At 47.1% G+C, this 23,744-nt stretch overlaps 9 protein-coding genes across 9 annotated transcripts; all 9 read left to right on the top strand.

The window, feature by feature from the left end:
* Positions 1-264: 264 nt before the first annotated feature.
* On the top strand, positions 265-2,136 carry TbgDal_IV4400 (hypothetical protein, conserved; the record flags this gene model as incomplete). Its single annotated transcript, XM_011774727.1, has 1 exon — positions 265-2,136. One exon carries the CDS (start codon positions 265-267, stop codon positions 2,134-2,136), a length of 1,872 nt encoding a protein of 623 aa, XP_011773029.1.
* Positions 2,137-2,740: 604 nt separating this feature from the next.
* TbgDal_IV4390 (hypothetical protein, conserved) lies at positions 2,741-4,591 on the top strand (the record flags this gene model as incomplete). The annotated part of the gene is made up of 1 exon (XM_011774726.1): positions 2,741-4,591. The coding sequence occupies one exon, from the start codon at positions 2,741-2,743 to the stop codon at positions 4,589-4,591; it is 1,851 nt and encodes a 616-aa protein (XP_011773028.1).
* A 421-nt stretch (positions 4,592-5,012) lies between these two features.
* Positions 5,013-6,170, top strand: TbgDal_IV4380 (UDP-Gal or UDP-GlcNAc-dependent glycosyltransferase, putative; the record flags this gene model as incomplete). The annotated part of the gene is made up of 1 exon (XM_011774725.1): positions 5,013-6,170. The coding sequence occupies one exon, from the start codon at positions 5,013-5,015 to the stop codon at positions 6,168-6,170; it is 1,158 nt and encodes a 385-aa protein (XP_011773027.1).
* Positions 6,171-6,703: 533 nt separating this feature from the next.
* On the top strand, positions 6,704-7,696 carry TbgDal_IV4370 (hypothetical protein, conserved; the record flags this gene model as incomplete). The annotated part of the gene is made up of 1 exon (XM_011774724.1): positions 6,704-7,696. The coding sequence occupies one exon, from the start codon at positions 6,704-6,706 to the stop codon at positions 7,694-7,696; it is 993 nt and encodes a 330-aa protein (XP_011773026.1).
* Positions 7,697-9,104: 1,408 nt separating this feature from the next.
* On the top strand, positions 9,105-11,372 carry TbgDal_IV4360 (RNA-binding protein, putative; the record flags this gene model as incomplete). The annotated part of the gene is made up of 1 exon (XM_011774723.1): positions 9,105-11,372. One exon carries the CDS (start codon positions 9,105-9,107, stop codon positions 11,370-11,372), a length of 2,268 nt encoding a protein of 755 aa, XP_011773025.1.
* A 3,706-nt stretch (positions 11,373-15,078) lies between these two features.
* Positions 15,079-16,776, top strand: TbgDal_IV4350 (small GTP-binding rab protein, putative; the record flags this gene model as incomplete). Its single annotated transcript, XM_011774722.1, has 1 exon — positions 15,079-16,776. The coding sequence occupies one exon, from the start codon at positions 15,079-15,081 to the stop codon at positions 16,774-16,776; it is 1,698 nt and encodes a 565-aa protein (XP_011773024.1).
* A 1,950-nt stretch (positions 16,777-18,726) lies between these two features.
* TbgDal_IV4340 (ATP-dependent zinc metallopeptidase, putative) lies at positions 18,727-21,360 on the top strand (the record flags this gene model as incomplete). Its single annotated transcript, XM_011774721.1, has 1 exon — positions 18,727-21,360. One exon carries the CDS (start codon positions 18,727-18,729, stop codon positions 21,358-21,360), a length of 2,634 nt encoding a protein of 877 aa, XP_011773023.1.
* A 572-nt stretch (positions 21,361-21,932) lies between these two features.
* Positions 21,933-22,607, top strand: TbgDal_IV4330 (hypothetical protein, conserved; the record flags this gene model as incomplete). Its single annotated transcript, XM_011774720.1, has 1 exon — positions 21,933-22,607. One exon carries the CDS (start codon positions 21,933-21,935, stop codon positions 22,605-22,607), a length of 675 nt encoding a protein of 224 aa, XP_011773022.1.
* A 327-nt stretch (positions 22,608-22,934) lies between these two features.
* On the top strand, positions 22,935-23,408 carry TbgDal_IV4320 (hypothetical protein, conserved; the record flags this gene model as incomplete). Its single annotated transcript, XM_011774719.1, has 1 exon — positions 22,935-23,408. The coding sequence occupies one exon, from the start codon at positions 22,935-22,937 to the stop codon at positions 23,406-23,408; it is 474 nt and encodes a 157-aa protein (XP_011773021.1).
* Between the last annotated feature and the right edge of the window lie 336 nt (positions 23,409-23,744).

Genomic DNA, 23,744 nt, shown 5'->3' with positions numbered 1-23,744 from the left:
TTGATATCATGTGTCAAGAGAAACTTATCTCGCCATTTTTTTTATTTGCGGTGAAATGTTGGGTAAGATCGCTCATTTATACAAAGTTCCCAATACTGGTGCACGTTGTTGTGGACAACAATACCTCTCATTCCATCTTCACCTTCCCTTTAAACCTTACTCATTTAAAATTTTATTGAAATATAACAGTAGCTCTGGCGCTCTCAAGACAGTGGGGAGAGGTATCTTTACCCAATATTGCCACTTCTTTTTTAACACCAACTTATGCACCGGAAGACCATCGTGTCGAATTATTTTATAACACCAGAGCATTCCATTGCTGTCCCGCGTATTTTTACACCAAATGTATCTGTTGAGGATATTACGCTGAGCGACACGCCAACTCAGCTATCTACGTCGGTCGCACAAGCGAGAGCACCCGGACCTCAAGCTGCAGCTCTGACGGTGGGTGGAAAACGTGGGCGCGAAAGCTCATGGTACAGTCGGTGTCACAACAACTCTATAGGAGAAAATACTGTGGGTTTCGCTGGAGCGACACCGGGTTCTCACCATTGCGATGTGGTAAATCCATATGATGAATCCCATCAAGGTCCCGTGCGGCCCATAAGTGATTTTGGAGAACGGGCAATACATAGCGAGTCTTTAGATGCCTACAGGCATGCGAAACTGCCCCGAAAAGAACCGATCACGGCGGCGAGTACCGCGGGAAATAGGGAAAGTGCCAGTTTCGCCAGCATGTCGGCCGACCTGGTGCGTTTGCAGGAGCAGTATGAGAAACTTAACAGGAGTATAGAGGAGGCACGTGATGAGCTAAGGCGCAGCCGGGAAGAGATTGAGCGGTCAAAGCAGCATGCCGATCAGGCGATCACTGACCTGCGTGTGGAGGTGGCCCAGTTATCCAAACATGTACAACTTTTGGAGGGCCGAAATACATCTGTAGAGCAGTCAGTGAGCTCCCTCAATGGAATGCGAAGGGTGGTCGAGTGCCTCCAAAGTGAACTACTTACCCTGCGCAAAGAGACCACACAGAACTCCACTGCCGTTGCTGTGCTCGAAAAGCTGCTGGATGACATCAAACACCAGCCCCGTATTCCACAGGCTCCCGCAAATCTAAGCGCGGGCTCTGCCAACAGACAGCCGACCTCCTCTGGGGTCGCTCCGTTTACCTCACCAGCTGCGGAACCGCCAGTAGCTCCAGTGTTGACGGGAACGGTTTCGTCCAGTAGCACAGGTATAAACGCGGTATCCACCAACAAGTCATCTGCCACATTTGGCACATTGATATCCACTGAGGGATCAGCAGCGCCTCCAAAATCAAGTGGCACATTTTCGTTTGGTTCCGTGGCTGTGACTGCAACCCATGAAGACAAAACATCGTCGCCGTTTGGCACCGCGAAGCCTGCTGGGGGACCAACTGAAGGAACAGCAACAACACCGAAGTCAGCTGATACATATTCGTTCGGCGGGTTGAACAGTGCTACAGCTGCCACGAGCGAGCCACCCAAACCCTTCAGCATCCCTGCAGCTCCCGCCTCTGCCACACCCACTGGTGGATCAGAAACAACACCAGCATCAGCAAACAGGTTTTCGTTCGGTTCCATAAGCACAGCGAAACCTTTCGGCCCAAATGCATCCACTCCCTTTGGTGCAGCCGTGTCCACCGAAGGGGCAACAGCAACACAACCGCAGGCACCAAGCGGCGGGTTTTCATTTGGTGGTGCAGGCGCCACTGAATCTTCCACGTCGAGTTTTAGCTTTGGAAACGCACCCAAGCCAGTGGAAAATACGACAAATGGGAATAACGCAGCAGCGGCGAGTGCCCCGGGACCCGGGGGATGCTTCTCATTCCCTTCTTCTTCAGCGGCGCAAACCTCAGTTTCGACTGGGCCAGAGGTAACGAGGGACCCCTTGCCTAAAGCAAGTCCGTTTGCCACCCTATCGGAACCGACCGCGTTCGGAAACAATGCTTCATTCCCCGTTGGTGCCTTGGCTCCCACCACCGCCTTCGGCTCAGCCACCACGACATCTAATTCTTTTGGTTCGGTCCAATGGGATGGAAGCGGCGCGCTTAAACCAGCTGCACCCCAAGAAGGAATCACTTCAAGTGTGCGAAAAAGGCCGTGTAGGAGGTACTAATTTTTTCTCTTACCGCTTGTCTGCTCACTTGGGTGTGCACTTTCGCGGCTTCCGGAAGAAATCCTGCGGCCACATTTGTGTCCGCTTAGTAAAGGATCGTCGTGGATACCAATGGGAAGCTAGGGAGCTCTTGTAACGGAGAACATGAGCCAACCACGGGAAAGGAAGGAGTTATGGAAGTGAGCGCAGCGGGAGGGAGGGGAAAAGTAATGGTAGTGAAGCCGAAGTAAGAATAAATGAGAACACTAAAACAGTATAGAAGGGAGAATGAGGATCTTCGAATACAATTGACTCAATCTCTCTTAATTTAAATGTGTAACAGCGCGCCCTTGGTCCGATATAATTTAGCTGCTCGTGCTCTTAAAAAAGAAATTAGCATACCCAAATATGTGTGACCTAATTTACTCCTTTTCTGATCTCTACATGGATCGGAAACAACACTGGATGGAAACTCGTTTCCTCAGTGCTCCGCACCGTTTGACATATGTCGTGTTTTTCTCTTATTGCCTAGCTTCTCTGTCCCTTTATTATTGCCTTCGTTGCTCCTCAATACTCGGGGAAAATAGAAGAAAGCGCAAGGTGGAGGGAGAGAGACAAAGGCAGAATGAGGAAGAGGGATGCGCTTCTATCAATGTGGAGACGAGTGGCAACTTCTTCGTTTGCGCCACTCAGACGAGATGTGTGGTATGCCTCAAAGAGGCTTGTATCGTATGAAGAACGTGACCCCGCAAATTGTGGTATTGCTGCGCGGCAGCAAGTTGAAATGAATGAACAGCTGCGCGTTGCGTTGGAAAGCGTAGAACCTCAAGCAGGCTCCTCCCTTCGGGCGGAGGAGGTACAATCTACTATAAGGAAGAAGGAAATGTTCGCGCCGCGAATTGCAACACTAGCGGCGGTAGCAGCGTTAACAGGGGGAGAGCTGCCGCCAGTAGTGTATCGTAAACCAAAATTCTCGTTCCTTAGTGACCCAAGTGAACGACATCCCCCGGACGCATTGTCTGTGTACGAGGTTCCCAACAATTCGCCGAAGGCGCCTCTCCCCATGTGGGCCTCAAGCCTCACTTCCCCACAGCTGGGGAGGCAACGCATCCGGGTGGAGAATTGGATATCAACTGATAGTATGGGAACGGTGCCCGAGGACCATGTGCAGGACTTTCTTGCATGGTTTCGTGAGGAGCTGATAAAGAGCTCGCAAACAGCGCTGTGGAACATGCTCACAGACAACGTTGACTTTCATCTGCGATCGCAGTATTCTCGTGGCTTAGTCGCACGCAAACCGTTCCACAAAGGTGACATGATATTCGCAGTGCCTCTCTATGGTGCTTTGGGGGCAGATAGCGCGGATGAGTTTGTGCCATCTTCACCGGCACCCTCAGTTGCCTCCGAGGGTAACCTTACGCCCTGGAGTTTGACGATCAATTCAGAGAATCTCCAACGGCACTCGGTGGCGGCGCAACGCCGCGGTGTTCCTTCGTATCAAAGTGTGGAAGCGATTGTTGGTCAACGAAAGTCTTCGTTCGATCCACTTCCACATCCACTTTTTGTCGACCAGGTACATTTCGCCCTGCTTCTGGCCTGCGAGCGTGCGGAGGGAGCCAAAAGTCCCCTGTTTTCTTACTTGCGGCTTCTCTCTCCGTTCGACGACGACTTCATACGGGAATTGCACCTTGGGGTGCTTGACCCAGCGACGCATCTTGAATACACTGACCACTGTGGCAGATTCTCTCATTACCTTCGTCAAATCCGTAACAGATGGCAACAGGAGTATGAGAGTGCTGTTTGCTCTGGTGCGGGAGAGGTCTCCTCTGTCGACGGCTCCGTATTACCGAATGATGGCAACGATGTGGTGAATGCGAGATCTCCCATCGAAGAAGGGAAAACGCAGTGCACCACTCCTGGTCGGCTCCCGCCACCATCAATGGATGATCTGGCGTGGGCACTACGTGTTGTTTTATCACGTCAGCGACTTCTTCCCCTCCGACGACATACTGAGCATTTCGAGGACATTTGCAGCGAAGAAAAAGTGCTTCAGAAACTACATCCATGGACACGTCTGATAACAAAAATGCATATGGGCGTCATGGACAACATTTTCAGGGTTGTCGACCGTAACCGTGTCGGCGTGAATGATTTTCAGCCCCATACAATAGCGACAATCGTTCCCATAGTAGATATGCTTCAGCACCCACCAGGAGGTATGTCAAATACAAGCTGCAGTATAGAGAAGATTTCACTCTCAAATGACAGTAACAAGGTCGCCAATACTGCCGGAATGTGCAAGGAGGCGGTGTGTGCAGTAGTTCGTGCAAATAGTCGCATTGAAGAAGGTGATGAACTGACACAGCTCTACCCACGCTGCTACTCTGTATCGTACACGCTTTATCGCTTTGGGTTCCTTCCGCTACGTCGTAGAGCAGATGACGCTGCCGATGCAGTTCTGAGAACTCAACGCTGATGAGAGGGGGGGAAAAAAAGGAGACTTGGTTAAAGAGCCGGAGTTCTTTGCAATGACCTCCGAACAAACAGAGAAGACCGCACTACCATCACAGCGATCCAACTTAACTCGACATTAGAGAGAATTGTAAATGGGAGGGTAAAGGTGCTACATTTCGCTGAGGGAAAAAAGAACGAATAGCTCAAGAGAGGACAACCACCACAAACAGCTTATCCTGCTGTGACGTTACATGCACAGAGTGATGCAGAGGAAAAGCAAATCATCAAAGTGAGGCAATTCCCCTCCACCTTACTGTTATATCGGCAAATTAACAGAAAAAAACATCAACAAGAACACGCATACGATCGTTAGAACCCGCTATTTACTACACCAACACTCTCACTATTCTACTATACTTTCAAAAGACAGTCACCTCTATATAATGTATAGGCAATTAAACGGTCGCGGAAGAATACTGCGCAGCAGCATTTCTTTGACGATATTGCTCTTTACCATATGCGTTGTTACATCTCTCTTGACAACGCTCTCCAACAACTCAGAGAGAGCCGGCAAAAGGGAAATCAACGTTCCGAAAACAGCTATAGCCAATAAAGGTCAACATCTCTCGGAGCACCCTCTGTGGGTGAAACAGTCGCTAACTTACGTCCCAGTTCCCGTCGTTAGCGCATGGGAGGAGCGACGGTACTTGGTGGTAATCGGCATCCCCTCCATAGACCTGGACGTGAGACGGCGCCGCCGCGACCTGCAACGGGCAGCATGCTGGACATACGCCGGCGTTGCAGTACGTGCGAACGGTTTCTCTGGTGAAATGCTGCCGCTGTACATCCTTGCGCGACACCCCGAAAATGGCTACACTTATACCAAGGCACTGGTGGAGGAAGCTACTCAATGGAGTGACATCTTAACGTTGCCAATGAACGAGGGCCGGCCGTCAGGTAGGAAGCGTGTGGGTCAGGGTGGGAAGTGGGGCATTGATGCGGAGATTGGCATGAGCCGCAAGACATTCTTGTGGTTTGACATGTCAGTGTGCTTATTTCCGTATGCCCCGTACATTGCGAAGGCAGATGACGATATGTTCCTACGCGTTCCTCAGTATCTAGCAGACTTACGCAACCTACCTCGCCGTGGGCTATACTGGGGTACGATAGACGTGCTCAGCGTGCAAGGTTTCCGATTTAATTATGCTTATGGCGCGTGCTATACTCTAGGGCGTGACGTCGCGGAACGTTTTGTCTCGTATAAGCCCCTTCGAACAATAATCCACGTCCCCTACACAGCAATACGTGACGAAGAGTTCCAGTCTCTCTGTGTCATGGTTGAAGACGCAATGGTAGGGATTACATTGCGGAGGGCCATGTATCATACGAATATAACCTACGTTCACGAGCCTAAGTGCTCGTTTCACGATGTGCACGCCGGTACAACGTTGGGAGCCGTGACAAAAAGCTCCATTATGGTACACCATGTAAATGAGAGTGACTACAACGAGTTGAGGCGGCGGTTCAACAATGAGAAGAACATCTTGCACCGCTCGCTAACGGGCAGCCAGGGACCTCTCCGGGAAATGAGTTGTTTGTAGGGCGAACACGAATTCGAACGTGAACACATATATTTTTTTAAATTGATTTTGAGTTGTTGATGCAAGGTATCGAATCAAGTTTATTCCATTGTAGAGTTGCTGGAATGCGGTAATCCTCCCACTCTATCATTACCTGCCATCCTGTCTGTGTCAGGCCCGAGTTCCCCAAATTGCGCACACACATGCACACACGCCTGTAGCTTCCGCAGGTGCTGGTGAAGTGTTGGGGTTTCTCAAGTCATTGCATTGTGTGTTGGATTGTGTTATGAAAAGCGGCAGCAAGGACTCTTGTGTCCATTTGCACTGACTGTAGTCTCCTGCAACCCTCCTTTCACATTGTGTAAGCGTTACTTATTCCCATAGGTGTTATATTTCCCCCTCCTTAAGTGCTAGCTGTAGCTCACACCGTGGCTTCAGTAACTCTGCGCAGGTCATGTTGCCGTTGATACATTTTCCGACTGGTTCACACATGGCTCTCCTTCCTTTCCCAAAATACTGTAATTATTTATGCTGTCTTGTTTTAGGTGTAGGTCATGGAAACGGAGAGCAAGACAACTGTAACGAGTGGTGCACCCTGGAAGTACAATGGTGCTCTTGTGCGTGACCCTACGAAGCGGAAAAGTTCTGATTTACTGCCCAAAAATCTTCGCAAGTGCCCCTATTGTAGGCGTTTTGGCTGTAGTGAACACATCAGCCGCTGTGGGCAACAATTGGTAGAATGCTCGTGCTGTGGTATGGAAGTAGAGATGGCAAGGTTAGCGGCCCATGAGGAATACTACTGTAAAGGGCGGGAAAGAAGTCAGACGCGAGTCCTTTGCAGTGAACCACCTACACCTCCGTGCGAACAAAAGAGTGATGTGAGCTGTAGCAAAGGTCATGTGTGTGAGGATGTACTTCCGTCTGCCACGGAACGCACAGCACAAGTATGCAGGAAACACACTGACCGAAAAGTGAAACCGGCTGTAAGCAATGGAAAACAAGCTGTGGAAACCAACCTGAAGGGTGTGTCTCCTGAATGTAAGATCAAAGGTGACGATGTGCAGCAGACGGCAACACATGTGTACCCCGTTGAGCCTCCGCCACTTCCCAATACAGTACAATTGGAGGAACGTACAGCTGTTGGTGCACTCACAGAGAACCCGAGTGAGCGCAGTAAGATGGATGGTGAGGTGGTGCGGCAAAAGCTGTCCTTCAGTGGCTTCGTAAAGGCATCCCATGAGGTGTTAAAAGATATCAAAAACTGCCGGTCACATGCTACTCACTCCACGAAATGTAACACTACCACATCTTTGTGGGGTGCCTCGCGTCGGCTAAGTGGAATGCCGTATCCAAGGTTGCGGGGCTCATCAGCCTTCGGTGCATTTACGGGTTTCTCGAAGGTAGCGAAAGGTAATGTTGGGGTGGCATCTCGAACTGAGACTCGGCATAGTCGACAGCAGAAAGATGACACATTAACAGAAACTGGCCCCTCCATTCCTCCCCAGCGTGTTTGTGTGCGATCGAAGTCTGCCGCTGCAGGACAATGATTTTATCCACGTGGGGAGACCTTTGTGCCAACCCTTGTTGTGTAGAGCATAACCTCAACGCATATGTGCGCACAGAAAGACCATTGATTATGTACGTCTCCAATATGTGTGAATGAGTTAGGCGTTCTGCATATTACGGTGGCGAAACTTCGTAGAAAAATTCATCAAATGTAAATATGCGGGAGGAAGATAGAACTATGGTGATTGTTGGTTTGTACGTACTTGACGAAATTGTTCGCGAACTGTAGTCAAGACGTGGTGCTTGTTTGTGCTTACTAAAGTGTGTGAGCCCTAAATCTAATTTTATTGTACCTGTACCATTTCTTGGTATCGTGCCAAATCCTCTGCGCGGTTTGTTGCTTGCCGGGGTGATTACATGTGCCATTGAGCTCCAGAAGGAAGACGTGCAGGTTTTAATTGTGTCTTTTCTTTTTGTTCGTTTGTGGTCATGCAACTTTTAGGGCCGTTGTTTGTTTTGCTTTACCTTCTGATTTTCCATTCTGTTGTTCTTGTTGTTTTTTCTTAACTTTTAATGCCTTTATCTTTTTACCCTACTTATGTCCCCCATTTCTTGGTGGTGCAAAAACAATAGGCATTAAGGGTTGTGAATTAAGGTTTGTTTGTTCATTCTTACGTCATATTGTTCTCGAGAAACGGAAACTATCAGGGGAACTTTTTTTTTTTTGTAGGGGCATTGCCGGGTAGGGTTAGGGTGAGTTAAGGTGATAGTGGGCGGCGTAGGTTGTTAGGACCTTGTTTACTAGCAGGTAGAGAAGCGCATTTTTTTTTTTTTGGTTGATTACATTTGTGTGTAGCTGTACGCAGCGGAGACGCACAGTCAAGGCAGTTTCTTTTTCATCTCTTTTAGCGTTGGCACTAGTTTCCCACTCTTTGTCAGTGGAAAGTAGAGTGTGTACCTAGAGCTAACGGTGTCAAGGAACTGCCTGACGGTTGTGTTGGTTTGTTAGAGGGTTGTAGTTGTTAGGGGGATATTTACATATTATTATTAGTTACTTCATTATTAGCAACACTGAGTAGGTACTAGGGTAGCAGGGGAAGTGGCATATTAGGATTGGTAGGTAGCCGGTTGATATATTGTAAAGTAGAAGAGAGGTAGAGGACGCAGAGTGTAGGGTAGTAAGCGAGCGAAAGAAGGGGAAAGAGGACGGAAAACACAGAAAGAGGGAAGGATTCCTTCGTACTTTGTTGTTAGAGGTTTTCCGTTTTAGATATTCTTACATTGAACAACAGAAGAGGGCTCTTCAGACAAAGGGGAGTACTGCAAGCGAGAAAGGAAACAAAAGGAAAGGGAAAATACCGGTAGTGTTAGAAGTTCTAGTGTGGGCAGGCAAGGGTAAAAGAAAAAAACAGTAACAACGACATAGGTTTCCGTCCAATAAGACAAAAGATGGGAAGGCGGATGCGGCATGCCGCAACGGCATTGGAGAAAGGCGCTAACGCTCACGCCGTAGTGGACACTGCATCAACAGGTGGGAGAAATGGACACGTATTCGCTGATCACATAACCAGCCCACCGGGTCGATCGTTCCGTGTGGATTCTGCTCCTCCACCGGCAGATGTGGCGCGCAACTGCTTCACATACTGCGGGCCTGACGCTGGGTCTGACCCCCAGAAGCGTTTACATCAGCAGTTCAAAGCACTCCCGAAGGAGGAACGACAACGGATTGCGGCCCAGTCTGCTGAAGAAACAGATGCCATTGCCCGCACTGTACATCTCCGCTTTCTTCCCACGGGCATGCTTCAGAGCGAACTGGCCGCATTGTGCGCACAGTGCGGAGAATATCTGAGAGTGCGCATCTGTGGAAACTCCACCAATACCCAAAATTGGATATACGGTTTCGTTGAGTTCGCCGACCGCAGCGGTGCCGCGGCGATGATGCGCCAAAGCGGGTTGGAGCTACCCAATGGGCCAGGAAAACCTCCACTGAGACTGAAGTGCAATGCAGCAAAGCAGCCCATAGTGGATCGCGTTTTTCATGATGCCAGCCCTGAGGGAAATGTAACTTGCATATTTGGATCAGGAAACTTTGCAAACCGCACCCTTAAGGAGGCGGTTGACAGTTATTACAACCTCAAACGTAAGGAAGGGAATATGGGTGCCGCGCAAGCCCGTATGAACAATTCTTCACACAGTAACAACGGCAACGGCAGCAGCGGATGGTCTAGCAAGCATAACAACAATGATAATCACCATAACCACAATCATGACCATCATCATAAGAATCATCACAACAACAACAACGGTGGCGATGGCAAAGACCAGCGGGCGTCTTTGCCTCCTATTATTACTGAGACACACAACTGGGTAGAGTATACTGCCCCAACGTCCTCATTAATAGATCAGGGCTCGCCATGCAACTCTGTTCTCGGGGCGGAGTCTCCGCCTATTGCATCGCAGCAGCAGCCATCGCCTGGCTGTGTGGACGTTCCTCCCGTAAATGATGCAAAGTGGCCCTCCTCGGGGAATTATTTATTCGATAGCCCCGTGTATTTTCTTCCTTGCCCTTCACCTGTTAGCAACTTCGGTCATGGCGCGTACGACGTGGAATTCGCCGGTTGCAAGGGGAAGTTTTCGTCATTGTTAGGTTTTGCACCAAAACACAATGAGTTTGGAACCACACCGCAGCTGCCGCAGTATGCAACCTTACAGCAACTGGTGGACCGTGCGCGCACGCTGGTCCTCACAGCTATGGGTTACGCGCAAGTGTTTGTAGTCACAAGGGAAAGGTCCCACGATGCGGTCGGTGCACTACGGCGACTCTATGAACTCACTGCACCTTGTGTTACACCTCAAGCATTAAATGACTTTCGCAAGGCAAGCTCCACCGCCTCTGACGAAGGGATGGAAATGCTCCAGCAGCGTCTGTTGCAGCTCCGTCTTTTGGCGTGTTTATTGCTTTCACTACTTTACAGCATCAAAGGGGATTGTGAGGAGATGCTTCAGGCCGTACGTAACGCAGTGGCGTGTTGCAATGTCATCCCAACGGTCCCCCTCTGCAGAAAAGGGGCGTCTGTAGACGCTAAGAGGGTAGAGACACCCGCCGCCCCAGGGGATTGGTTTAACGTCGTCGGCAGCCGTGAGGGTGGTCCCAGTAATAGCGATAACGGCAACGAAAATGAAAATGACGAAGAAGAAACCAAGTCAGTCGTTGGCTTCGGGCAGGCACCAAAAGAGGATACTGTTCCCGTCTTTAACCCATTGGCGCATGTGTTGGATCTCTTTGGAGATGTTAGCATTGATCCTGAGGCTGGTGCCGAAGGGCGTCCACCCGCCTCCGCCATTGGTTCCGCGACGGGTGTTGAAACCGCCTACCACCGCTGCATGCGTTTCCATTCGTATGTGCTGAATGTTTTCCTGACGATTGGTTTTGCTATGGAAGATACACAACCGGTTGTGGCACGTTGTGTCTACGTCTTGGTGCATAGGCGTGCAAAGGAGCTGTTTGGTGAGGCACCACCGGAGCTGGAGCGAGCATTGCAGGAAGGTGGCATACATCACTTGCGGCCCGTGTTCCTTCCGGAGTTGAGGCATGACACATTTGTGGAAACCTTTTTCACCAACTTTGATGTAAACTCAGCCGGAGCCGCTGGTGAAGGGATGTGGTTTTATTTGCCTCCCGAGCATATGGTGCGCACGTTTGGCGTGGATCGCTAATGATGCGCCAGCAGAGTACTAGGTACTAGTCAATATTATTAGTACAATCTGAGTAGAAGTGGAAGAAAAGAATATTTTAGTGGTGTAGATCGGCAATAAAAATAATTTCACATTTGTGTCACCCGTTACAAATATATATATATATATATATATATGTGTGTGTGTGTGTATGTGTCTGTGTGTGTGTGTGTATGTGTATGTGTGTATGTATGTATACTGAGGTGTGGACGACAGAAAGTTGGGGCAGGCGCGGCAAAACGACGGGTGCAAGTAAAACGTCATACAACAACAGCACAAAAAGGGAGTTATTATTTGGTTGCATACAAATGAGCGAAGGAGGGAATTCAACATTCCCCAGACACAAATACACACATACGCATCCTGTCTGCAACAAAGAAGGAAAAAAATCTTCCTTGATTGATGGTACATCGGCATTATCATCATTTCTCATATCACATGCTCCAACACGGTGGTGGATGCATGAAAGCGGATGTTACTGTGATTCACATATGTGGAGTGTGTGGGAAGGAGGAGGAAGAGGAAGGGAGTAGTCCCTAATGGAATATATAAATGAATATATATATATATATATATATATATATGCGTGTATGTGTGTTTCAAAAAGAAAAAAGAGGGAGAGCTAGTGGAACTGTTAGAAAGAAAGAGGAAGAGGACCGAAGGGGGGGTAAATTTTTTAATGATACCCTTGAGTACATATGAAAGTTAGACCTTCTTTACATTTTTCGGCGAGTCAGTCACCTTTTGTTTTTCTACTTTTACCGCTGTTGGTGTTTATGGGACCGTAGTACGAAAAAGAGAGAGAGAGGAGGAAGATGGAAAAAAAAAAAGAATGGAATGGAAGCCGAAGTGCATATTCATGTCCAAAAATACCTGCATGTCCCTTCATTCATTTATCCATTCATCCACATTTATTTATATATTCATTTGCACTTGTTCACACAATTTGGATGGTCCTTCGTCGCCTTCAGTGCTGTTGAACGAAGTTTTTTTTTTTAAAGCACGACACTCTGATCCGCAAATTTTCGGTGTTGTTTCGTTTTTCTTTTTCTTTTTCTTTTTTTTTGTTTTGTGTGTTCCTTCCCATGTTTTTTTGTTACTTTTCCCTGTAATAATAATAACGATATTATTACTACTAGTGTTATTGTTGCTCCTTGAAAAATAAAAAATGCGGATACACACAAAAAATATCTCACAGAGTGAAAGCTGCATCGGGACCCAGTTGCTCAATCATCTCCTGGTGCTCCTTTTTTTTTTTTTTCTTTCTTTCTTTCTTTCTTTTTTCTCTTCTCGTTGTTTGTTTTGCACCGAGCAGGCCGGTTTCGTTTCCCCATACACACACGCACACACACGCCGTCATTATCATTAACGTTAATGTTCATGATGTTTCGTTGATCCTTTTTTTTTTCTTTTTTCTCTTTTTGTCGTTCCTCCCACCACCACCACCACCACCTCTCTCTCTCTCTCTCTCTCCTCGTGTAGTTCATTTTATTTTATTTTATTTTATTTTATTTGGTGAGGTGAAGTTGGGGTTTCAAAGTGTGGTGCTATCTTCATTGTTGGTGTTTCATTTTTTCTTTTTCTTTTTCTTTCTTTCTCTTTTTATCTTTACGGTTTCCTTCTGTTCAAGTATTTTTCCCAAACCCCTTTCTTTCTCCCTTGTATTTGTATTATGGTTCACTCACATACATTTGTTTCACTTCACGGATGAGCTTCGTTTCTATTTGATTTATGATATTTAAGTAAGTAAAGATATCTATCATGCACAATGTGACGACTCCTGAAATTTTTTTAAAAAAATCACTTTTTCTTTTTTTCTTTTTTTTTTTTGCTTTCACCCCTGTTTACGTGGTTCTTTGTTTTGTTCTGTTTTGTTTCAGATACTTGAATGGAGCAGCAGTCCGAGAGACCCGTCATGCATTCCTCTTTTATTTTGACTTATCTTCTTTCCTGTTTCGGTAGCTTTTTATAACTCTCTCTCTCTCTCTCTACTTTTAAATTTCCTTCTTTTTTTCAAAAAAAAAAAAGAAAAAATTGTTATTGGTGTTCTGAAACCAATCTCACACATATTCAAGGCGGAAGAGGAGAATAAACGCAAAAATAAGTATGCAGAGAATCTTTTTTTTTTTTTCTTCTTCTTGTTTGTTTGATCTTTTGTTGATGCTACTCACTGGTGCTTCTTCCGTTCCTCTTTTGTTTGTTCGTTTTCTTCTTTTTTTTTTCTCTTGTCGTGGAGATGGAAGAAGAAAAAAAAAAGAGAGGGGAAAAGCAACAGTATTAATACGTAATGTCACTTTAAAGGTTGACCTCACACCTCAAAGTTACTGGTTGTCAGTTAACATTTACTTTCCTTGGCTTTTGGTGTCGCTTTTCTTTTTTTTTTTATTATTATTATTATTTATTCTAAGCAAACAGTAACAAAGCTCATTTATAGTTTTTTTTTTCAATTATGAGCTACATTAACCTTCTGGTTAGTCTTCACATCATTTGATTTGCCTTTGCTGCTATTTTCTGGACACGTCTCGTGACAATTCTGGCAGGAGTATGCATGGCTCTTTGATTTATGAAGGACAACATGAAGCGCACCCCCCCCCCAAAAAAAAAAAAAAAGAAAGACAAAACTGCTGCAATTGGTTTACGCGTTGGTTCACGGAAAATGTTCATAACGCGACGGAAAAGCGCTGCGGTGCCTGCGCGGATACGGCGAAGTTCAGCGACACGATATGGCATTGATGAAAGGCTAAAAAATGAACATTAAATCCGCTGGGTCTTTTTAATTTGCCGATTGGAGCAAATCATGCAATGGAAAAATACGTGTTTTTATGTTAATAGTTTGAGAGGGCGTTACTACATAAATATAAAAAGGAAAATCACAAAAAATGGGGGTGGGAGGAAAAGAAAAAGGAAAAAAAAAAGAAGCGGGGTGGAAATCGGGAGCATATTCGCATCGCGGGTGACGTGTGGATTACCAAAAAAAAAAAAAAAAAGTTGAATGGTACTCGTCACCAACATGAGATGAAACGGAAATGTTATTAAATTTTTTTTCTTCCACTGTTACTCATTAATGCACGGACCCCCAAATATATTCATATGTTTATTCTTGCCGAAGGGAATGGAAGTAAAGGACAGAAAAGCGAGCGATGGGCGTTGCGCTAAGCGTCCCAATAGTACGCATGCAGGCGTGAGTTTAGTAATGAAGAGAAATTAAGTAGAATGTCATAGGTAAAGGTGATGAAGACATGAGAAATTCTCTGTTAGATGTTCAAACATAATGATTTTTTTTAATTTTTTATTTGTTTGTTTTTGTTTGTTTGTTTGTTCAGTTTCGTCATCGCGTCTCCCCTTCGGTTGTACGGTTTTGTGCCAAAGAGGTGAAAAAAAGGGTGTTAGCTGTGCAGGCATTTGTCCATTGCGGCGGTACCTCTGTGGTTGGTATTTGATATCATTGTTTGATGCTGGAAGTATATTATTTGGTCGTGATTTCGGTTAAACTGCATAGAGGAAACAGGTATAAGGAAACCTTTACGAAGGGGTAAGGTCAGAGGGGACTGTATAGAAATAAGAAGGTTTTGAGGGAAGAGAAAAGTTGTTATTATTATTATTATTAATTTTTTTTCATTTCCTTTGGAATATTTGTTTTTTTATACTTCCTCACTACTTCTTTCCCTCTTATTAGCTAATTTAGGCGATGCGCCCCGAGTTCCCGGGGCTGGTGGAGGCCGCAACCGAGACGGAGTGCACCGAGGCCCCCACTGAACCGGAGGATGAACAGTGGGAAGATGAAGAGCAAATGTTTGTTTTTAAGGTGGCAATTGTGGGCGACTATAGCGTTGGTAAGACGTCCATGGTAAAGAGGCTCCTCGACATTCCGTACGAGAAAATCGCATCATCATCATCATCATCAGCGCCACAACCACCAGGGTCCAGCCGGGAAGGTGAAGTTGTTTCCAATTCGCTGCAACCCCTTCACACCACAACGCCGACGGTGGGGACCGATTTCTTCTCCCGGGTCGTGCGGAATGTGCGGGCGGGACAACATGTGCGGCTGCAACTTTGGGACACAGCTGGGTTGGAGCGGTACGCCTCTGTGGACAAGTCCACATTCCGTTGCGCCTCTGCGGCGATTGTTGTGTTTGATGTGAAAAATAGGGAAAGTTTTGCTCATGTAACCTCGCAACACCTCGACTTGGTCATGCGGCACAACCCCGACATCAGTGGTCGCCACATTTTTGTTGTTGGAAACAAAGTGGATCTTATAGACAATACCGAGGTTGAGGATATGGATAGGCTTGTTACACAGCACGAGCTGCAGTTTGAGTTGTTTAGTGCATTTCCCGACGTGCAATATTACGAGGTGAGTACACTAACGAACTATGGCTTACGTGAAATGCTACACGGATTATGCCACACTCTTCTCAACGATCACACGACATGTGAGGAGGGAAATATCAAAGAGAATGGACCAACACCGGCGGAGCGAGGTCCGCTGCATTCCCACCTTCCATTAAACTTTGACACTGGGACTACAATGGACGGAGAGACAGGGACGGATGGTACTCTCTTTACTACGGACGGAGTTATGGCGTCTGCACCATCGCTATATTCACTGGGGTCGATGGTTACCGTTAGAAGTGCACAAATAGCTGAAAGTGGCTGGTTCACACCGCGGGAACGCGGAAGTGAGGGTGATACGTGTGCTTGTGATAAGTATATGACTGAGGAAGTGAAGGAATCACCCACACATGGCCCCTCCGGCACCGATACCACACTTGTGGCTGAAGATGTTGACGGTCATGAGGAAACAGCATGCTCTCATATGCACATGGATCCAACTGCATTGCTCTCATGTAAAGAGGAAGAAAGGGATATTACACTTTATTCGGTGTGCTCAGCCCTAGAGAGCGGTGTCGTTGACAACAGTGTCGCGGAGGCGAGTAATGGCAGTGGTTCAATCGATGCACTTAACATGGGGGACGAAACGGGTGTTGAATCCACTCGTCAGCAAACCAGCGCAGCGCCACCCAGCGTAGAGAATACGGCTCGATTTGTAGGTGGATCGCAGCGTTTGCATAACTCAATGTCTATGGACAGCTACTTTGGTTCCCTCTCCCATAGTTGGGCCGCCACTGGTAGAAATGCAAACGCCATCAGTAGCGATGACCACCCCGAAGCGTCATCCCATCGGAGGAGAATTGACGATATGCTGAGGCGCATAGATCGGGATGCTGAGCTGGAAAATTCCGCTGAAAGTAGGCATGTCGCTGAGGATGTGGACTACGGGGCAACTCCCGTGGATCACGGTAATGAAAAGCCATCTAAAGTTAATTTGTCATCGTGTTCGTGCTTCGGTTCGAAGGGTGACAGATCCAAACGCTCGGGTTGTTGAGATTTTTTGAGTGAGCAGCCGGCGTCTACTCGCAAAAATAATAATAACAATAATAATGACCGCACATAGATGTGTGTGGTGACTTGCCGCCCCGTTTACGTTTCTGTTATGTGGTTCGTTGTTGTAGTTGTTGTTGTTGTTGTTGTTGTTGTTTTGAGCTGTGGTTTGCCTTCGCGTCATTGTCGCGCCAAGTGTTTGCGACCATCGGCCCTAATGTGTAGCTCTCATAGCTTATGAAGTAGTTGAGGGAGGCGCATTAAGAAAGACAGTAATTAATAATGAGGAAATGAGGGATGGTCCAGCTGGCAGCTCCACTGCTTCTTCGCAGCTGTGCACATCTCCTCTCTTTTTTTTTTGTTTTGTTTCCGCGACTTTGTGATTGGCAAAGACGTTTGGTCCGATCGAACTCGATTTTTTATTTATTTATTTATTTATTTTGCTTTTCTTCTCTTTTTTGCTCGGCATGAGCTACACTACCGCACATCTGTGTCTTCATTATCGAAACAGTGTTTGTGGCGGAAAAAGTGGAGGGGAATCGGTGGCTCATGTAATTAAATCCTGAATTTTGTCGTTTCTTTCCCTTCACTCAGAGCCTCTCTTCCTTACTTTCACTACTTTGTCATGTTCATGTATATTTTTCCGCTTTTTTTTTCCTTGTTTTTTTTTTCTTTTCACGCTCGGTCTCTGCAGTTTTCCTTTCCTTTTTCCCCCCTCCTGATGAACTCGCGATTCGTGTTTGTAACGTTGAGGAACTGTCACCATAATAATACAAGCATTTGTGGAAGGTTACGGCGTGACAAAAGCAGATGGTAGTCCTTTAATTGTTCTTGTGGCTACTGTTATGCAGTTACATATGGATGGGATTGTGTTAAACATAGCATGAGAAGGAGGTTGTTGTTTGTTTGTTTGTTTTTGCATACGCAAGGAAAAGGTGGTATATTCCATGTAATGCCTTTCACTTAAATTGGCTTTTTTCCCCCCCAGATTCCCTGGACGGCGATGCTTTGAACACGCGTTGTTATGGGCAGTGCTTTTGGATCTCACTAAACCCACCTTCGGCAAGTAATAATTTAAAAAAAAACTGGTGCAAGCGCCTGCTGTGCAAGCCAGTCGATATATTATGCAGGTAATCACATCATGAACAAGATTACACACATTTATTTATTTTATTTGCGTAGAGTGAAGAGAACAAAAGGGAGTGGTCTGCTGTAAGAGCATAACGTCTTCGAGGTAAAACTTCTTCGATATTCCCTTGTGGTCCTTCATTGACTATCAATGTTTTGACGTGGGGAAGGAATAGTTATAGAAATTTCTCTTTTTCTTTTTTTTTCCTTTTGAACAGAGGATTATTATGCGTTGCGCTTCCTCCGTTGTGACCAGTTTCATGACTGACTGCTTCGGCTGGGAATAGATGTTTCTTTTTTACAACACCGTGTCGTGTTTCGCATCTGCGTCTCGGGTAATTATCACCTCGCGTTTAGATTATTATTCTTATCGGTGCACGTGTACGTATTTATGTTTATTTGTCTTTTTATCGACGCGTATTTGCATTTCTTTTTTTTCTTTTTTTTTACCTATCTGCACACCCGCCGCCACACCATTGCCTGCCCTTCAAATGCTCTCGAAATCAACTTCCCTACCACCACCACCACCAACCGAACATATGTCAACACATATAAACTACAGTGACAAAAGCAGTAATTAGATGTGACGCATATAAAAAGCAACAAAACGATTCCACATGCCGTTAGTTGCAAAGCTCGTGGAGCACAACTGCATCTCTGTACGTGTCTGTGCATGTCATGTGCGTGAATTTGAATAGGCGCTTGTTCTACACCCGTTTCATTATATACCCTCTTTCTTTTCTTTGTTGTTTTGTTCTCTCCCCCTCCCCCCTTCCACACATTATGTAGTAACATTTGGGTATATTTTTTTTTCTTTTCTTCCGAAATGCGCCGCTACTTGCTCGCCTCATTGCCAATGGCCCACAGGCCGCGCTACCCGTCCCACACTGGTCTCGTTATTTCAATGAGTCATGTTAGTTTTGAGCCAAAGCAGCAAAGCAAACTGCAGGTATTGACTGCTTATTCGGTTGCACGTGACTCGTCTCCCCAATTTGGCAGAAGTTCGCCATTCAACCATTTGCGGCAATTAGTCACAGCGTTTGGCACATCGATGGCGGTGAAGCAGTTGTCTCGTGGTAAAATTCTCTCTGCGAAACCCTCTGATGGGGGAAATAACACGGCTGGTGAGCAGAATGGTAGGGACAAAAAGGAAGAGGAAAGCCCCATATTCCCGAATTCATCTTCAGAAGATGACAACACCGAGGAGTTGATAGTTGCACGCTCTGTGCTCTTCGTATTGGTGATGCTTGGAACTTCCTACGTATTGTACAAGCTTTCTCAGCCCTTGGGTAAACAAACTGGATGGGCATCGCTATTAAAGAATGCTGAGATCGTAAAGAGCATTAAGTTATACCACAACTACGCGCAGGTGTATCTCAGTGAAGGAAAGGTTTACCTCGGACTGGTAGACGACCAGCACACCCAAGAAAAGCTGGAAAAACTGAATAAGGCGTATAACGATGCAGTAACGACGAGAATAAAAGAGCCGCGGCCGCAAGGGAATGGGGAGACGGTAACAACGAAATCGGAGGGAATCGAGGTATCGCTGCAGGGAACGCCACTGGGAGAGCAAGCGCTGGTAGTGTTGGGTGTTTTCGCGTGGGTTGTGCCGTTCGTGTTCTTCCCTGTGTTTGTGATGGTTCTCTCCAATTCCATTGGTAAGTCACTCGCGCTGACGTTGGAGGCTGGTAAAAAGACACACAAATCAAAGGAAATGGTGTTTCGTGTGGAACTCTCATCCAGCACACGCTTCAAGCACATTGCCGGCTTAAAGGAAGCCAAAAAGGAGGTGACTGAGGTGGTAGATTTCCTCCGCCACCCCGAGCGCTATACGTCATTGGGGGCAAAAGTGCCAACTGGGGCACTTCTTCTGGGGCCGCCAGGTACGGGTAAAACACTCCTGGCGAAAGCTGTGGCAGGTGAAAGTGGAGTGGGCTTCATCCCGGTTTGCGGTTCGGACTTCGTGGAGTTGTATGTGGGGATGGGCGCATTGCGTGTTAGGCAGTTGTTTGAGGTTGCGAAGAAGCAGCGTTGCATCGTTTATATTGACGAGATTGATGCCATTGGGCTGAAACGAACGGGTGCTGGTATCGGCGAAAAGCAGGAGCAAGAACATACACTTAATGAACTCCTAACACAATTGGATGGATTCAGTAGCAGCCGTCGTGGAGACGTTATGATATTGGCATCTAGTAACGTATCGCAGGAGCAGCTGGATCCGGCGCTTGTACGTCCTGGAAGGTTTGACCGTATTATTCACGTAGACATGCCCGTCATATCGGAGAGAATTGATATATTTAAGGTCCACCTCAGTGCGTTGACATTGGTGAAGGAAAGCAACAAGGGTGCTAAGGGTGCAGAGGTGGAACAGCAAACAGAAGAAGCGTCCACCGAATCTTCCGAGTCCAAGAAGTCTGACGCTAAGGCCAACGCCAAGAGTGACTATGAAGGGAAAATGGAGTCGGGGACGGTTCCTTCTTCGGAAAATAAATCACCTACCGCTGATGAGGCTAAAGGTTTCAACAGCTGTGAAGTAAGTACAGCAAACGCAACCACATCCTCACTTGTTGTTAGTAAACTACAAGAAGAGATGGAAGCTGAACAAGAGCTGCTAGAACAGGAGAAACTGACAGGGGACCCCTCCTACGATTTCCGGACGCTTCTCGCAAATAAGAGCGAACGCGAGCGTGCCCTCATTAATTCCTATGCTGAACGCATGAGCAGTCTCTGTCCAGGTTTCACTGGAGCCGACATTGCCAACGTGTGCAATGAAGCCGCTATACTTGCAGCACGAGAAAACAATTCAAATGTTGACATTACCCATTTGGAACGTTCCATTGACCGAGTATTGGCAGGTATTGAGCACCGCAGCCGTGTGCTGTCGCCATTTGAGCGGCAGGTTGTCGCTCACCACGAAGCAGGTCATGCCGTTGCCGGTTGGTTCCTCAACCGCGCTGATCCACTCATGAAAGTTTCCATCGTACCTCGCGGCGGTTCAGCGCTTGGTTACGCTCAATACCTACCGAATGAAAACAATGTGCGGACCGCAGCTGAGATTCGGGACTCCATCAGCGTAACGTTGGGCGGACGCGTGGCGGAGAAGATTTTTTTCAACCATCTTTCCACAGGTGCATCCGATGATCTCAACAAGGTGGCACGAATGGCGTACATGTTTGTTAGTTCATTCGCACCACGGCCTGTGTACCCCGCTCCAGGTACTGCGGGGACGCGCATTGTGAAGCCGTTCGGGCCCAAAGTGTCAAACCATATCGATGTGGAGGCAAAGAAGCTGGTCGATGAAATATATGAGCAGACATATAGTCTGTTGTTATCGAAAAAGGAGGAGATGGAAACGCTTGCCAAACACTTGTTGGAAAACGAGGTGTTAACCTTCGATGACGTGGTGAGGTATCTTGGCACACGCAAGGCGAGGGAAACAGACCGTAAGAAGGGCGTGTGATTTCATACACGTCATATTCATAACTACTTTCAGTTACTACGCAGTTCCTCCGGAAGCTGCATTCCACGCCCCGCACGATGATGAATTTGCACCATATGGAAGAACTGTCAAGAATGGTCTTGGGAGTGGGTTAGTTTTGTTCTCTCTACTTAAAAGAATGACCAACCACGTGTGCAGCAAAGAAGACCGCTGACGTTTCGCATCAAGTATACCTATTGTTTTCCCCTTACGTGCGCTTGTCGCAGGGCAGTGTGGGTGAATGAGCCCGATGGAAGAATTGTAGTTAAATGGTCAGAAAGAAATATTTGGCCTCCACCAACGATTATTATATTTCAACCACACATACACACACACTTACCCTCCCTTCACACTCAGTGGCTTAACCGTAAGCATCGTTTGCTGCAGTGCATTCGCTGTCGACATCTCAGCGTCTCCTCCACTTAGTCTTATCACACTTTGTTTCGCTTATCTGTGTACACCTGCCAGTACTGTAAGTATAAGGGGGGGAGTTGTACTCAAGACAGGTGCGGCAAACCTGTCAAAAGGATAGTTCAGGTTCCAAGACAGAGGCGATGCGATCCAACTGCGCACCACTAGGCAGAGTGAAGATCCGCATACTTGATCTTACGGTCCTTTCAGAGGACGCCAGTGACTTCGTTTACGATGGATTATATGTTGTTTCCCGGCTAGGTCCTGATGCTCAGCGGACAAATATTCTTTGCAGTGGCGCAGACAGTGCCGGAGGTAGGTGTTGGAACGAAGTGTTTATGTTTCATTTTGAAGGTAATCCCCCCGAGTTCCGTGAAACTGCCCCAACGCTGTCAAAGTCAGGGCTAGACATCACTGTTGGCCAGCACATCTCCACATATCACGACGGTCCCTCTTTAGGAAATCCCTCAAGGGAATATATTCTTCCGCAGCAACCCCACGAGGTGAAGCGTGGTTTACTCGCGCCGCCATGGATGGGAGGATCTTGCGCACTTCCAGCCATTACGCTGGAGCTCTGGCGCCATTCTCTTAGCTCTGACGATTGCCTCGCGAGATATCAGTTTTGCATTCCGCTTGAGATGAGCAGCGGGAATATCGCTGACCGAGTCGTGCGGCTCGCAAGTGCATCTTCGTACTCCGTTCAATTTGCGCTCCGCATCCGGGTGGCACTCTCTGGGTATGACGGGGGGGCGTTAGGCTTCGAGAACTACATGCCGGCCATGTCTCCTGCAAACCTCCCTGTTCTATGGAGACACTGAAGCGCACCTACTTATGGGGTTTCTCGACGGCAACCACAGCCATCGACGGAACTCTATGAAAAATCGTACGTGGACTCCGCAGTGCACAACAACGATCCGATTAAAATAGTCTCCTGCATCGATGGATCTTCCTCTCACTTTGTGTTGCTTCCCTCCACAATCCTTTCTGTCACTCAGCTTTCGGGGCATTTTCATGTTGCTTTTTTACCTGTCAACCGGTTTACTGCTACCATCCGCTCCCCTTGTGTTCCCACTTCGAAAATTGTCCAGAGTGGTATCTGTACAAAGATCATATCAATAAAGCCTTTCGGAAAGAAAGCGGGTTAAATGGGCAAGCTCCAGGTGTGCATTTGCGCCGCACGCAACCTTCATGAGCAGTCGGCGCCCTGCATGCCCGACCCTTACTGTTGTGTGCGATTGGGCGATACGACGTACAAAACAAAAATCGTGAATAATACATGTGATCCCGTATGGAACCAAACTCTTCGGTTCTATGTGGCGGACGAAAACACCGCGCACCTCTGTGTTGAGCTTTGGACAACCGACGTCATTACGGATGGAGTGTTGGGGTCAATCTGTCTGCCCCTTTCAGGCCTTACGATGGGTATCATTCAGGACTCGTGGTATCTCCTCTCACATTCGCCCACGAACGCGGAGCTGCGCATCCGTCTTTTAGCGTGCGACTTCGGCAAGCAGCCGCATCCCAACCAGCGATGGAAGATAACAAATGATATCAACAACTGTAGCGTGCTAGCCGCTGACGAGAAACTGTCAGCTGCAGCTCCTGCTCTCATGGCTTAAACATGACTATCGCTGATGTACAGCTCTCATGTGTGTTCATCCCTTCTTTGGATGTCTCAGTTGCGATGTAATCAGCATATAAAATATGAATGTGAGGGAAAAGGAGAAAATCTGGGAGTAATTGGGCCTGTGGACGAGTGATGAAAAAGAAAAAAATTGTGAAAAACGGTAGCGTTGCCCCTTCGTAATCAGAACCAAGCACTGGGAAACAGATGGCACAAACATGCTGTGAAGTGGTGTATTTGATATGTAGAACAGAGTTCCTGTCTAAGAACCCTCCAAAGGTCTCGCACTCTGGAGCCCCTGCAGGCAAGTTCACCGGTACCTTCGATGGCT

This window comes from Trypanosoma brucei, chromosome 4, assembly GCF_000210295.1.
Source record: "Trypanosoma brucei gambiense DAL972 chromosome 4, complete sequence".
Lineage (NCBI taxonomy): Eukaryota > Euglenozoa > Kinetoplastea > Trypanosomatida > Trypanosomatidae > Trypanosoma > Trypanosoma brucei.
This window is presented reverse-complemented; position numbering and strand designations above follow the sequence as displayed.